This window comes from Cervus elaphus, chromosome 18 (assembly GCF_910594005.1).
Source record: "Cervus elaphus chromosome 18, mCerEla1.1, whole genome shotgun sequence".
NCBI lineage: Eukaryota > Metazoa > Chordata > Mammalia > Artiodactyla > Cervidae > Cervus > Cervus elaphus.
In genome coordinates, this window is record NC_057832.1 from 32,568,523 (window position 1) to 32,584,980 (window position 16,458).

The 16,458-nt window shown below is 37.6% G+C and overlaps 1 protein-coding gene across 4 annotated transcripts in view; it reads right to left on the reverse strand.

The window, feature by feature from the left end:
• DGKB (diacylglycerol kinase beta) overlaps nucleotides 1–16,458 on the reverse strand; it is an 809,350-nt gene that overhangs the window by 566,496 nt on the left and 226,396 nt on the right. For all 4 annotated transcript variants that reach the window (XM_043872850.1, XM_043872849.1, XM_043872848.1 and 1 more), the window contains 4 exons: nucleotides 15,993–16,112; nucleotides 5,318–5,435; nucleotides 2,472–2,560; nucleotides 2,275–2,391 (listed from right to left, as the gene is read on the reverse strand). In XM_043872850.1, coding sequence (XP_043728785.1) covers nucleotides 2,275–2,391; nucleotides 2,472–2,560; nucleotides 5,318–5,435; nucleotides 15,993–16,112 — 444 coding nt within the window. The remainder of the gene's footprint in view (nucleotides 1–2,274; nucleotides 2,392–2,471; nucleotides 2,561–5,317; nucleotides 5,436–15,992; nucleotides 16,113–16,458) is intronic.

The following is a 16,458-nucleotide window of genomic DNA, read 5'->3' on the forward strand; positions in this document are numbered from 1 at the left end:
ACTTAAAATCTCTAAAAGCTTTTGTATCAGGAAAGGAGGCAGTGTGTAATTTTATACTGTTCAAATTTTAAATACATAATTAAAAAAAAAAATACTGCAATGTTCACTGCAGCACTATTTACAACAGCCAGGACATGGAAGCAACCTAAATGTCTATCAACAGGGGAATGTGTAAAGAAGATGTGGTCCATGCATACAATGGAATAAAAAGGAATGCAACTGTGCCATTTGCCAAGACGTGGACGGACCTGGAGACTGTCATACAGACTAAAATAAGTCAGAAAGAGAGAACCAAATGTCATATATTAACATGAATACATGGAACCTAGAAAGTGGTACAGATGGACTTATTTGCAAAGTAGAAACAGAGACACAGACACAGAGAACAAATGTATGGATACCAAAAAGGGAAGGGTAGGTGGGATGGATCGGGAGATAGGAATTGACATATATACACTATTATGCATAAAATAGGCAACTCATGATAACCAACTGCATAGAACAGGGGACTCTACTCAGCGCTGTGCTGACCTAAATGAAAAAGAAATCCAAAAAAGAGGGACTATACGCATACATGGAGCTGATTCACTTTGCTGTACAGTGGAAACTACTAACACAACATTGTAACGCAACTATACTCCAATAAAAAAAAGAAATTAAAAATGGGAAAGAAAATAACACATTTGAAACGTATGAAGGATGGAAAATAACTTGAAATAAAAAGGAGAAACAAATTCTGATATTCTCCAACTTCAGTTGAAGGTAAAATAAAGATATATCTAACAAAAGATGTACTCCATGGGGAAAATAAGAGGAATAGAGTTATTTAAGATCTGAAACAAAATTTTTTACAGATGCTTAGAAAAGAAAACTAATATTTTAATGAGCACAAGGTTTTTAAGAAATAAAATAGTTATGGTCTTCTTAAAACTGAGAAATCAACATGTTTAAGTAATTCACATGTATAGTTTAAATCATTGTTAGACATTTTATTATAATACCCAATCACTTCAAAAAATAAAACTGTCTTTCATAATTGAGGAAATTTCAAATGTAAATATAATTTAACTGAGTAATAGCTGAAAATGATTGAAGAAAATGTGTTCATTTAAAAAAAAGTACTTAATTGTACTTTTGAAATACAAGTCACAGCTTATTTTTCTCATTATCCTGTGTGTATGTGTGCGTGTGTGTGTACTTAAGAAAACTTTTAAATGGTGTGTGTGTTGGGGAGGAGTGCTCAGGGACATTACACAGAAACTTATTTGCTTAACTGATACACTGCTCTCTACTGTTTAATTCCCACAATGCAAGAACAATTTGCCCTATAAATAAGATAACTCTTGGACACTAGGTGTAAAGAGAAAACAGTCAATCGGGGAAAAATTCAGCCCCATAAATGTTTTTGTACTAAATGGTAAAAAATGATTATTCTTAAAAACGTGCATTTTAATTAATTTCCAGAAACACAACATGAAATACTAGAGGTACCACCTAACAAATGTGTTTATCCCAGAAGTTATGTGAAGCAGCTTTTTCAATTATGCAAGCCAGGGAGAGTGCAAAGACTTCCCAGGAAAGACCAAGCGACCTCTTCTTCATTGTCAATGCCATTAATGGTTAGCATTTACATCCATACCTGTATCCCTCAATTTATGGCTTAACTAAAGGAGCAAGGCAACAACACACTGTAAAGAAGGGTTAAGTGAGTTCTTAGAATCATCAAGAACTAAAATATGGACATGCTTGCATCTCTATTTAGCCATGTGGTCATTAATGATTTGCTTAAATTTTCTTGGTCTTAATACCTTCACTATAAAATTAAGTCTTTGGATCACATTATTCATGGCTCTACCCTTTTTAAGCCTAATAGATCCCATGATTGAAATAAATATACAAAACTCTACCAAAATAGAGTTTCAAGGCAGAGGGCTAGCTGAGCTCTACCCAGTCAATATTCCAAGCTCACTGCCCACCCACAGCCACCGGCCTAGTTTGTTACCTTTCTGTAATTTCACAGAGCACAACTGGAAAGCATCATGATGATACTATCTCTAAGGTTAGCTCTAAAATTCTGGACCCTCTGAGGCCAAATTTGACTCTGACCTTTATCCCTTTGGGAGCCACACATGAGATGAGAGGCTCCTGTTATGCTATGCTAACTTGGACTTAGTCTAAAATTCAAGATGGCCTTCTAAGACTCATCAGAGAGCATGGGATACAGCGTCTTCATCAAGAGTGAACGGCAGAGACATATTCTCCGATGTTACTCACTGTGATCTGACACCAAACGCAATGCAGTCCTGTCAAGCCCTGGTAACATTTGACCGTTTTGTGGCATTTATCACACTTGGTTGGGCAGTTGCCTTCAACCCAGTAATGATGCATCACCTAGAACAGAACGAGAGCACTGCAGTGAGAAGAAGCATCCAGAAACAACACACTCCAAACGCCAGCAGGCCATCACTCACATCAGTGTTCTTCTTGGACTTCACGTAAGTCTTGATACATGAAGGAGGCGCTCTGGCCACGCAGCGCTCATGGACTGTGTACTTGCAAACTGAAAGAAAACATGTACGCAAATTTAGAGCTCATCCTGGCCCAGACTCCAATTTTACGGAGAAAGAATGACATTAACAGAACCTTGTTTCATAGCCTCTGCTCCCTAATCAATCCAATCAGCGACATCAAGAAAAAGTCCAAGTCTACTGTTTTTACCATGGAATACAAAAGGCCAATTAGTACAGGAAATATTATGCATGTGAAAAACCAAGACTCTTCTATCATGGCATAGCAGGAAATGCTTAATTAAATCAGGCCTTACTCAAATTTTTCACAATAATTCCCAGATGACAAAAATATTAAAGACAAATTGATGACTGCCAAATGGCTTGGTGTCATTTGTTAGAAGGAAAAGATCTATATTTTACAGAGTATAGGCATGAGAGCAGCTGGCAGGCATGGGAGTAAAAGCCCATGAGTTTATGCTGTTTTGTCTATTGATTTATCTAAATCTTAAATAGCTGGTTAGTCTATTTCCAGAGAATAGATTTCCTCATACATGCCAGGCCTTCAGTTAAACTTCATCCTTCATAGCCATCATGGCAATCTGTCTCCAAAAGGAAAAACCTTTGCTAGACAGCATATGGTGTGTGTGTGTGTGTGTGTGTGTGTGTGCACGTGTGTATATATGCATTTTGTGATATATGATTGCAAAAATTAATATACATATACAAATGTGTATATATACACATATACAAAGATATACATGTCTATGTATATATGTATTTTATGGTATGTAAATATATATATACATACATATATATACACACACACAAAATTAATATGTATATGCAAATGTGTATGGGTTTTCCTGGTGGCTCAGATGGTAAAGAATCCATCTGCAATGCGGGAGACCTGGGTTCAATCCCTAGGTTGGGAAGATTCCCTGGAGGAGGGCATGGCAACGCACTCCAGTATTCTTGGCTGAAGAATCCCCATGGACAGAGGAGCCTGGCAGGCTATAGTCCATGGAGTTTCAAAGAGTCAGACACGACTGAGCGACTAAGCACAAATATGAATATATTCACAAATACAAAGATATATATGGGGGTGTGGGTGTGTAAAATGCGACATAAAGCCAACACATACACGTTATGGGCATCTGTAAATCAGTGCATGGCTTGATTTTGAGTATAACTCGGGGTCTTATAAAGATATTCTTTAATAAAATACTGGTTTCTAATTAAGAGTAACAAATGCATAAATACAGGGAATAAAAATTAAGTAAAAAAGCAACCAGGTAACTCTCTCAATAAAACAAAAAGAAATTAACCACTGCATGGAATTAGAATGAAAAAATACTAACTTCATATAGTAAAACTCTTCCCCACATCTGTGAGTTCCTTTGGCAACAGTGAGGAAGAAAACAGTTCCTCTTCTCTTCCCTAGTGGCAATAATGTTGTATATTACGTTTGCTACACCTACCAGTTAAAATTTGTGAGTAAGATTCTCACTCTTACATGACACTGCCCACATTATTTGAGAATTACCATTTTGTTTCATAAGGTCCCATCAATAGAAAATACTCTGCAAAAGTTATTTTCCTTAAAAATAATAAAGCCTTGAAAACAAATTACTTCCTTTGTACATGGAGAATGTTCTGGGGTAACCAGCCTTTTAAATGTGGCCACCAGAAACAGCCCTCTGAAGTGGCATGAGGTAATTTTATGTTACTTTTTAAAAGTCCTTAAACACTTAAAAGTGGTCCTAAAATATGGTTTTTAATGTCAAATAAAACATCTGAAAAAAAAAAAAATCTGAAAGTCTTCTCCCAAATATGCTACCAAAGAAGCCATTAGCTAAAATTAATATCTGAAAATTATGTATTATATGGAAGCCAGGTAAGAAATTAGATTTATTATAAATGCACAAAAATGGAATGTATCCAATAAACCTGACCGGTTCAGTAAACATACACTGCAGAAAAGAGTGTGGCTGGACAACGTGCTGGACTAAGACAAAGTCGCCCTTAGTGAGGAGAACTCAGATTCCCCCTGTTTTAGCAGAAGTATCTCAGAATGCAAAAGTTCCTCAGGCATACATGCTGTTGGTTTAAAAATTCTTAAGTGCCTTTTGTAAATTGATGCAAGCACTATCTGAAAATTCTAGTGGGCAGTATTCTGTAGAATAACATAAATATTGTAAAGATAAGTGTGCTGAAATAAAAATAATGACCTCAATTCACGAACAGGTGAAACTTTGCATTCTAATACCCATTAACCATATATGAAGAACTCCATGATAGAATTAAAACTCATGTGTCTGAGGTACAAGATTAGTTTTTATTCCTTGTGATTTCTTAATCTGAGTGCAAACTGATCAAGTTATTATTTTTAAAAGACTGAAAGGAATACGCTCATTACAGGAAAACAATGTGAATAAAGCAGCTAACTTGGGAAAAAAAGGACAAATACGAATAAATGTAAGACATAAGTATGAGAGACCAGTGGATATTTTCCTAATACTGGCAGAAGTAATGAGAATCATGAATAAACTAAATTACAGTGGAAAGAAAATGGCTTGTGAGTTGGAAAATGTCCTTCTTCCTTTCCCAAGGAGAGGGTTTTCCAAAATTGAAGAAAGTTAAAACTAGAATGACCTAAACCTTCAGAAACATACTACTGGGAGACGTAAATCATAGGTACAGGAAGGGTCAGGTTAATTTCTTGACTCTGTCTACAAACACGACTGTGCCATGAAATCAACCTCGCCTCACCGGAGGTGATGGTGTCCGGGCAAGGCAAGCATACTCACAGGAACAGCAGAGACCCTGCTTTCCTACGCCGATCAGCATGTTCAGGCAAAGATTGCAGTAGGCAGGTTTGTTAAAGTGCTTGAGTCGCCACACATGCTGTCCATCATCCTTCACGTTCTGCACGGGATGTAAGAGAAACAGATTTCACTTAATGAAATAAACAGTGGAATAAGAAAATGCCAATAAAATTCAGAGCTGGACGGCAGCGTTTGAAGACAATCTGTTATTTCATCCCTGACTTTCTCCAAGATCGCCACAGAAGTCTAGAAAAACACATGTGCTCTAGTGGAATGAGATCCTGCTGACAAATCTCAGATGCTACAGCAACCCACACGTTCTCATCTAATGTCAACAGTTCAACAGGAGGTCCCGAAGCAGCGTCACAGTCGGCCCAACCGACCGTGCACTCCTGAGAACAGAGGCGTGTCCGCCTCACCTGGATATTTCACTTTTAGGACAATTCCATAAACAAATACGTGAATAAAGAAAGACAAAATATTCTTGAGTGGAAAATTCTGAGAGGTGAAAACCTAGACAGAATATATTAACACTTGAGCTTCCAGACCAAAGGATCAAACCTGGGTCTCCGGCACTGCAGGCAGATTCTTTACCGACTAAGCAACCAGGGTAGCTCCAAACCCTTGCTTAATAGTAGGAATATACAAATTTCATGATGGTGATTAGGCCTTATAAGGAAGCAGAGGAGTAGGATGGGATGAAAACATAAGACTTAAAAGTAAGTTACTGATGGTATTCTAAGGCTTCAGTTGGGGGATTCCTTACATGTCATAATTTACATGCATATATTTTTGTATGTCTCCAATAGTTAAATTTAAAAAAATAAGTATTTGTAAGGCTCTAATTAATTTTTTATTTACTTCTGTTTTGCAAAACATGAATGTTTATAAGAAAAGAAAAAAAATATATGAATGAACTTAATTTCATGGAAAAATGGCAACAATCTCTATCATTCTTTGCCACAATAAAATCTTGAGTTTAATTAATGCAAAATCTTGGCAAAACCGTAATTGTCACTTATTCTTCTGAAATTCTATATAATATCATAATAGCTATACTCAATCAGATACTTAATTACATCTGTATTGTCCAACACTGAAGTAAAACAAAATAAAAGGATGCTTACAAATCTCTTGAATTCCTTACAAGGAGGTCAAGATATTAAATGAAGATATTATATATTTATTACTTTTCTCACCATCATTTTCTGTATTAATATGTACTCCTTGTACATCATTCACCAAATTGTATCCAACTCAGATTAATTTTAGACATCATTTATTGGTATTCTATAGAAACCATGGTAGATCTCAGTTCTTCAGGTCAGTCAAGTTGCCATATTTCTTAGAACACACAGATCTAATAATTTTTTGAGCACCTATTATGTGCTGAGTCACTAATACAAATTCTGTGGGAGTGAGATAATATAAACATGTCCCGGTCATCTTGTTTCTCTAAATAATAAAATATTAATAGTAATGCTTCCTAACCACTTTTTCCCATTCCTAGTCAAGACATAATCCACCAGATTTGAAGCATTCAATTAAATTCATAGAAACTAATTCTTACATTAGAACCAGAAATGTCAAATTTGCATCATAATATGAAACATTAACGAAAATGCTTCCTGGGAGATGGTTCTCCATGGGTCTCTTGATCATTTGCACATTTTGTAAGCAGAAGAACTGACGAAAATGCTTCCTGGGAGACAGTTCTCCATGGGTCTCTTGATCATCTGCACATTTTGTAAGCAGAAGAACTGTCCTCTTTCAACAACGTAGAGCCTTGCATTGTAGAGACATATCTCCCTCCAGAGCAGAGGGCAGGTTTACTTACAGTCTGATATGATGAAAATAATGCCTCTTACAGGCAAAGGTTAAGCAAGCTTGTTTATTGCACGTGATAATAGCTTCCCCAGTGGCTCGGACCGTAAAGAATCTGCCTGCAACACGGGAGACCGGGGTTTGATCCCTGGGTGGGGAAGATCCTTTAGAGAATGAAATGGCTACTCACTCCAGTATTCTTGCCTGGAGAATCCCGTGGTCAGAGGAAGCTGGCAGGCTCCAGTCCACGGGGTTGCAGAGTCGAACATGACTGAGTGGCTAACATTTTTGCCTTCACTTTAGTTACCCCAAGCCAGAGGGTTCTTGGCTCTGATGTCGTGTTACTTGGGCCTCTCTGCATCACCCCAAGAGACTCTGCAGGCCTGGAGAACTAGATCAGCTCTGAGACTCCTATTGCTTCTTTGCTGTGAAAGAACAATCTTGGTTTCTGACCCAGACACTCATGTCCTCTGCCAGCACCCACAGAACTGTGGCAAGTTCATTTGTTCACATACAAGTAGGTAACTCTCAGAACCTTCACAGTTCTTGATAATACTCAGCTTCCTTTTCCCGACAAAAGACTCACAAGGTCTCCACAAAAGCACTTCTGCAGAGGGTGTCATGGAGGGGACATCTCAAGACAATGGGGTTTCATTTCTTCCCCCAAAATTTAAGAAATAGATTTTGTAGTAATTTCTAAATCCAATTCTGGTTTGCTTGAGTCATAAGATTTCTAGTATCTTCATTATATGAATGGAATGCTTTACGCGAGTGTGTGGTTAGTCATGTCCGATTCCTTGTGACCCCCATGTAGCCTGCCAGGCTCCTCTCTCCTTGGCATTTCCCAGGCAACAATACTGGAGTGGGTTGCCATTTCCTTCTCCAGGGATTCTTCCCAACCCAGGGATCGAACCTGTTACTCTTGCATCTCCTTCATTGGCAGGTAGATTCTTTACCGAGTCACCTGGGAAGCCCCGTTGGGAAAACTTTATATATTTGCTTAATTCTGATATAGTTTATAAACTATCTGTATTTAAAATTTTTCTATTCCTTCAAATAAGAATAAGGTAGCCTGATACTAAAAGATCAAGAGGATAATTTTTTTTAAATATATTGATAAATTTAGCATTAAGCATTATTGAATCAATGCTTAAAAATCATTTCTAAGTGAAAAAGTGAAAGGAAAATTTAATTCTCATATGTATTACTGTTCTCATAATCCCTGTCATTTTATTTTTAAATGAGTGTCCATTACATGTGAATAAGCCTCCTCCCGTTGAAGAGCACATATGGATAAGTTAGCTGGCATTTTCCTTATCAAAAAATAAACAAGTCTGAATGTGGGTGTTCTGTCAATCAGAACACTTAGCCATGTTACAGGCTGCCACTGATGTACAAATCCATTATCCAGACATAAAACGCTTTACCAAAAAACAAATTAAATAGCTTTATAGCTCTTAGCCGGATACATTGCCAAACTATGCAAAGGATGAAATATGTATGTGACTTCAAGAGAAGAAATTGAAACCAGGAGCCAACTGCTTCTCAGCAGTGCAAATTACACTCCAACGCTCTGTATTTTCGTGTCTTGTCTTGTTTGTCTTATTTAGATGGTAAACTTGGTGGGGGAGGCGGGGATGGGTCCCTGACTCTATTCCATCAGCGGGGACAGCATATGCCTATTAGTACTTCTATTGCAAATAAATATTTATTGTCATAGAAAGGAATTCATTTTTCTAAAAAAGCAATGAAGAGCAAATCTGGAAGGCTTGATTCCTGGCCTCTGATGAAAATGTGGATAAGCCATTTCACCTTTATTTTCCTCTCTAATAAAATGACAGTAACCACTTTCCTCGCCCAGACCATGGTGTGAGGTTTCATTATACAATACCTGTGAAGTCAGTTTAGCTCCTCAGAAGATTGGTGTTACATAAACAGCAAATATTATTACCATCATTGGCTTGAGTTGTGTAACATCCCAGCATTTCAGCTAAAAGATTTGAGAAGGATGTTTGTAGATTTAAAATGGTTTATTTCATAAAAATTGTGTTCTCCTATTTTTTTACATCATTAGACATTACTCTTAATAAAAATGTACTCCTGATATTTAGTAAGCACTGTATTTTATAATGAAGTAGTTCAGTTCTGTGCTGATGTCAGAGAAATGTTTAATGAAATCCAGGAAAATCCAGAGTGGCATCCGGGTCTTCCTCACCTTTTAACTCCTTTTGACATTTTAAGTCAAAAGGAAGTTTCAAAGAGAAGAATGTTCTTTGGAAAATATTGATACTATTTCTTTATCTAGTGATTTGTAAAGTTTTAGCTTTTTTCCCCTAAATACCCCCAGGATTGCACACAGTGCTCAAGTGAACTAGGGATGTTATAAATATCATTATTTTCTAAAGATGGAGAAGCAAATGGCAACCCACTCCAGTGTTCTTGCCTGGAGAATCCCATGGGCGGAGGGGCCTTGTGGGCTACAGTCTACGGGGTTGCAAAGAGTCGGACACGACTAAGCAACTAACACACATACACACGTACACACACACACACACATCTTCTAAAGATCTCATGGAGAAATTTCACTGATATCAAAGCCAGAATGCTCCCATCCCCCTGCCAGGCTCATTTCAACTGACCTCAATTAAAATACATAGAGAGCTAATGTTGCAAATGGATTCCAACTCAATCAACAATAAGCACCATTAAATTACCTTACTTTTCTGTTCAAGGTCTCCAAAAATTATAACAATACAAAAGAAACTGCTCTTTTAGACAAAAAGAAAATGTAGAAAGAAGTTTTAAAATTCTAAGCAGAGCTACAACCAACTGGCCTTCTCCAGATAGCACGTTCTGAAGTCAGGCTCAGACCCTGATAATCTTAGGTTTCAAATGCTGATTCAACAGACTGTAACATCACATGGTTATTTTCCTTGAATGACCCGATGTGGAATCTCAAGAATGGTTGCATTTATCCAGTTTCATAACTCCTTTCCTGATTGAGCAATGTATAAACAGCAGAGCAACAATGCAACCAAATTAAAAAAATAGAGTGTGAAACATTACTTTTCCAATACAGCTTAGAAGAATACATCATCTTCTGCTTTCCCTTCATAGTCACCAGGGGACAAATTTCATCAGAAATCCAACCAAACAATACTTTTACTTTATTGAACCAGGCACAAAAATATATATACCAAAACATTTCAAACAATGGCAAAGTTTAAACTGTAAACTGCCTATAGGGCTTAAAAACCAGGACTCTGAGCAAAAATAAAGAAATCAAAATAAATAACCATTCAAAAATCACACAGGCCAGATTTGGCACCAACAATGCCAAACTAAGAATTTAAGGTATTCTTATTTTAAGCCAGGCTTCTATTTAAATCTGTATTCCAGTTTTTACGATAGTGTGAATTTAGGAATTTTCTTTGAAAAATCTAACAATGATCCCAGATTAAAGATTTCAGGAACTGGAGCATCATTAATTAGGGCTTCCCAGGTACAAGTGGTAAAGAACCTGCCTGCCAATGCAAGAGACATAAGAGACGTGGATTCGATCCCTGGGTTGGGAAGATCCTCTAGAGGAGGAAATGGTAACCCACTCCAGCATTCTTGCCTGGAGAATGTCATGGATAGAGGAGCCTGGCAGGCTACAGTACAAAGGTTCGCAAAGAGTCAGATGCGACTGAGCAACTTAGGACACGCTCACAGCATCATTAATCATCTTGTTCATCTAGCACAACAAACGTTTGAACTGAAAGAATATTAGAAAAGGAAAGGGAAATTCCTGACTAACTTCTTTTAACATGTCCAGAGAAGATGACCGTCTAGCACAAAATCACCTGGTTAGTTCATAACCAAGCCAGTTGTTGTTTAATCGCTAAGTTTGTGTCCAACTCTTTGTGACCCCATGAACTGTAGCCCACCAGGCTCCTCTGTCCACAGGATTTCCCAGGCAAGAATGCTGGAGGTGGGTTGCTATTTCCTTCTCCAAACCAAGTCAGGGTGAAGGCCAGTTTGATAATGTTAACAGCCATTCTATCATCTCTTCACTGGTCCTTACTGGAATGATCTAATCTAATTTAAAAAAAAAAAAAAAATCAGACTTCTCTTTCCAAAATGATTTAAAACCAGTTAAAATTCATTGTGTTTTATGACAGAATATATAATATGTAATTTGTGATATGGCATAATAACAACAGAATAAGTCAGGGGTCAGCAAACTATGGTCCTTGGGTCAAACACAGCCAACAAGCTGTTTTTGTAAATAAAGTTTTATAAGAACACAGCCCTACATTGACATGAATCAGCCATGGAGTAATTAGCCTCCAACTAATAAAAATAAATGGAAAAAAAGAAAACAAGAACACAGCCCTGCTTTCTCAATTAGGTGCTGCCTGTGGTTGCTTTTGCACTGCAGTGGCAGTCCGGCAGTTCCAACAGAGACTTTATGACCCACAAAGTTTAATCTACTTGCTATCTCTCCTTTAATTGCCAAACTTTGTCATCATTCAGAGTTTATTGCTAGACACAGTTATTTTAAAATTTTTTATTCATTTAAAGTAAGATTTAAAAAAAATTCTTAATTGAAATGAGTGCTGAAGGAAGAATGACTCAGTCTCATACATAAATTTTTTATTGTAATCAAATGCCCCCCCAAAATGAGAGACTATACCATTTATACTCGGTCTCATGAAGTTTGAAGGACTTCTTTTAAGGGAAAGAAAATGATTCTTACCCTCTAGCATTTGATAAAGAACAAGGTTCTGATAAACTACGATTCTGATTTTGGCACCAAAATAGGTACAATGTAAAACAGCATAGTTTTAAATATCTTGTTGGTGGAGAAAACTGAACTACAGTAAAATCACAACTGCTCTGCCTAACATTACAAGTGAGGACTGCTTTCCCAGGACAATATTCTATCTGTGTAATTGGGGGAGGACACCGCGGTCATTTTCAAATACACTGTGGTATTTAACATGCACTATCAATTAGCATCTGCTCCCTGGGCTCATAATTGACAATAGACAAGAATATATAGGACAACGTAATAGGACGGGCCTTATATTTAAGTGGCTGAATTCGACCTAAAACTTTTAGACTTCTAATCTGATAAGTCAAAGTAGGGGGTGAGGAATGGTGGAAATGGCTCCTTGAATTAAATTCTCTACAGGTAATCATCTAGCACATTAATCGCCCACAGAAAAGGAAATAAATCTCAATTACTAAAAAGAAAAGGCCTCATCACTCAGTTATCATTGTGTCATTCCTGGTTTGTAAAATACTTACCATGTCTGGGAATTAAAAAGCTCTTTTTAACAAATAGATGCTCTGATTTGTGAATATAGTTAATGGCTTATCCATTTTATAAAAGACAATTTTAAAAACATCAGCTTTTTTTTTTTTTTAAGAAGTGAAGAAAACACTCTCAGAATTGCTCTTCACAGGGAAAACATCCAATCTCATAGTCCATCTACAAATGTTAAACAATGTAGCCCTGCCATCTAGTGGCCATCACTGGGAACGCAGCTCAGGTTTCTCTGAACCCTGAATTAATTTCTCCCATTAAGCATCACTCCCCAAAATCTTTTAATGAAACACATACACTATAAATCTAAGAATATCAATATAAAGTAAATTATGTAACATTAGCCTGATGGAAATTAATGGCAAAGAACTTTCATTCCGCTGAATTAAAGTTGCTGCTAGAAACTGGAAGGAAAGAAAGAGAAGTCGCTCAGTCGTGTCTGACTCTTTGCGACCCCATGGACTACCAGGCTCCTCTGTCCATGGGGTTTCCCAGGCAAGAATACTGGAGTGGCTTGCCACTTCCTTCTCCAAGGGATCTTCCCGACCCAGGTATCAAACCTTGGTCTCCTACACTGCAGCAGACTCTTTACCCTCTAAGCCACCAGGGAAGCCCTCTAGAATCAGGGGTATGCCATATTTGTTTAAAATATTTCTAGTTAACATTCACACAGATTTGTGGACTATATTTACCCAGGCAATGTTCATAATTTCACAAATATCTGTACTTATTAGTAAAGCTGTAAAAAAATTTGTAAGCAATGTCTTCCAAAGAAAAATATTATTTCAAATTTTTTCTGGGATATTAAAAATATAGATGTTTCCAATTCTGCAGTTTCCTGTCAAACCTGCTACTATCAAATAATTTACTTGCTCATTCCTAAATCTTCTCTCATACTAGAATTTCCATAAATGTTTAAAATAAAAACATTTTAGTTTTAAAAATAAAAAAATTCCATTCTTGGGAACCACTATCATTGGAACATATTGAATAGTCATTTGCCAACTATTTTTCAGTACAGAACATATACCAAACCTTCTGAAGTTAAGATTTTGTCAGTTTATTTTCTGTTTTCACCCAATATTCTGATTTACATATGCTTTTGTCAGAAGGTATATTATATAATGAAACAAATATTTTTGATGCAGAGATACATAGTAAGTTATTACAAGAAGATACTAGGTTATGTATAGTATAAGAACATCAGACACAAGAATTATTGCTTCATTAATTCTCAAAATGTGGAACTATGTGTCTATTAAAAGGCCTATATTATCTTTGTTTTAATAAGTTATTTACCTTAAGATTAATTTCCTATTTATCATCTATTAGTAATTCTACTTTTCCCTCCTCTGACCATTTCTAAAATCCCATGGGCCCCATAAGATTAACCTGAATGTAAAAGAATTTGAAGATCCAGATGAAACAGACAAATTCCACCGTCCCAAAGCCCATTTATACATTCCCAAAATAATATGTAAATCTGTACAACATACTTTTACACACTATCACACATTTTACACAGACTGCAAGAGCTCTTGAGAACTGACTTAAAAATTGGGTATCTTAAGTTAACTATAGGAGAGTCTTGAATTTGAAAAACTGTTATTGCTGGTAGCAAGAAGTATGAAAGGGGCTTCCCTGGCGGTTCAGTGGATAACAATCCGTCTTGCAATGCCGGGGATACCAGTTCAATTCCTGGTCCAGGAAGTCCCCAGCGCTGCAGGGCAATTAAGCTCAGCTGCCACAACCTCAGAAGCTGCTCTAGAGAATGGAAGCTGCAACAAGAGAAACCACTGCAGTGAGGAGCCCAGGCACTGCAACTGGAGAGGAGCCCTCTCTGCAACTAGAGAATTCCACACACAGCAACACAGACTCAGGGCAGCCAGATCCATAAATACTTCAAAAAGTATGAAAAGTCTAGGGGTCAGCAGAGAAGCAATGAACACTATGATCTTGCATCTCAGAACTCTAACTATTCTATGTGCCATGTTGCTTTCCATAAGTAATGCTCTTTGAATCTAATTAACATTATACTCTCTGAATGTGATAGTTAATTCTTGTTTATTAAAGCTAAGTATAAAAATCTAGTATTGAATTTTTAAATTAACTATTACCGAAATTCAACCAAACTGGGGTAGTAAGCTCTAGATTCAAAGTCACTATGATATCACATTCTGATCTTAGGTTGGTATATTATTCCCCAAACCACCAGTTTTAATTACCACTGGAGGCAGTGACATGAGAAAATGTTAACAGGATTAGAAGGAAAAACTTTGACAGACTACTGCTATGTAAGGAAAAACAGAAAGATGCTTGCTCCTTGGAAGAAAAGCTATGACAAACCTAGACAGCGTATTAAAATGCAGACACATCACTTTGCCAACAAAGGTCTGTATAGTCAAAGCTACTGTTTTTCCAGTAGTCATGTACAGATGTGAGAAGGCTGTCGAAGAATTGATGCTTTCTAATTGTGGTGCTGGAGAAGACTCCAAGAGTCCCTTGGACAGCAAGGAGATCAAACCAGTCCATCCTAAAGGAAACCAACCCTGAATATTCATTGGAAGGACTGATGCTGAAGTTGAAGCTCCAACACTTTGGCCACCTGATGCAAAGAGCCGACTCACTGGAAAACACCCTGATGCTAGGAAAGATTGAGGACAGGAGGAGAAGAAGGCGGCAGAGAATCAGATGGCTAGATGGCATCACTGCATCAATGGACTTGAATTTGAGCAAACTCTGGGAGATAGTGAAGGACAGGGGAACCTGGTGTGCTGCAGTCCATGGGGTCGCAAAGAGTCGGACACGACTGAACAACAATACATATGGAGAACCTGTGGAGGGTTAGCCACTCAGTCGTGTCCAACTCTTTGCGACCCCATGGACTGTAGCCTACCAGGCTCCTCTGTCCATGGGATTCTTCAGACGAGAATACTGAAGTGGATTGCCATTTCCTTCAACAGAGAATCTTCCTGATCCAAGGATCAAACCTGGGTCTACTGCATTGCAGGCAGATTCTTTAACATCTGAGCCACCAGAGAAGCCCAAGTCCAAAACATACATACACTTACATATATATATAGTCAACCACCTCGATCATACCTGGCTCCTCCACTTATGGGTTTGTTTATCAATAAACTAGATCATCTTCATGAGGAGAGGAAGTAGAGAAATTGATGGCGTGTGGTAAGAACCATAGCATGCAGTCATACTGGGGTGTTTCTTCCATTAGATAAAATGAGGTCAATAATTTTTAAACTAGATTGCACTTTAAATAGTGGGGGAAAGAGAGTAATCATGTATTAAGTAATAAGGTAATACCTAAAATGAACTAATATATTCATGGCAAGTATTACTCTACAAGGAGCTACTGTTAAATCGCACAGTGTCATACATATTAGAAGGATCAGGCACTCAATAAACACTTAATTGTAGAAAATAGATGAATTTATAATCAAAATGTATAAAAGAGAACTCCACTGACCTACCACCAGGTTACACCTCTATGTAAATACTTACATTTTCTAAGCCCAGGAGCACAAGGAGTGGAATTGTTGTCATGCCTCCTTGAATCCATTCCTCCAGAGAGACTGTTCCATCATGATCATAGTCAATTTCTTCCATCATTTCATGGAGGATCTGGAATAGAGGAGATGAGGAAAAATTTGAAAATGAATCAGTACAATAAGTTTCATGTGACACAACCAAGTATTACAATGAATTGATTATAATAAACTGTGTGTGTGAGTGTGTGTAAGTTGCTTCAGGAGTGTCCGACCCTTTGCGACCCTATGGACTATATAGCCCTCCAGGCTCCTCTGTCCACGGGATTCTCCAGGCAACAAGACTGGAGTGGGTAGCGATCGAACCCGGGTCTCCTGCCTTGCAGGCAGATTCTTTACCATCTGAGCCACCAGGAAAGCCCAATAAACTGTGACCAGCAGCGAACTGCTCCCCAGGTGGTGTTAGTGGTAAAGAACCCAGC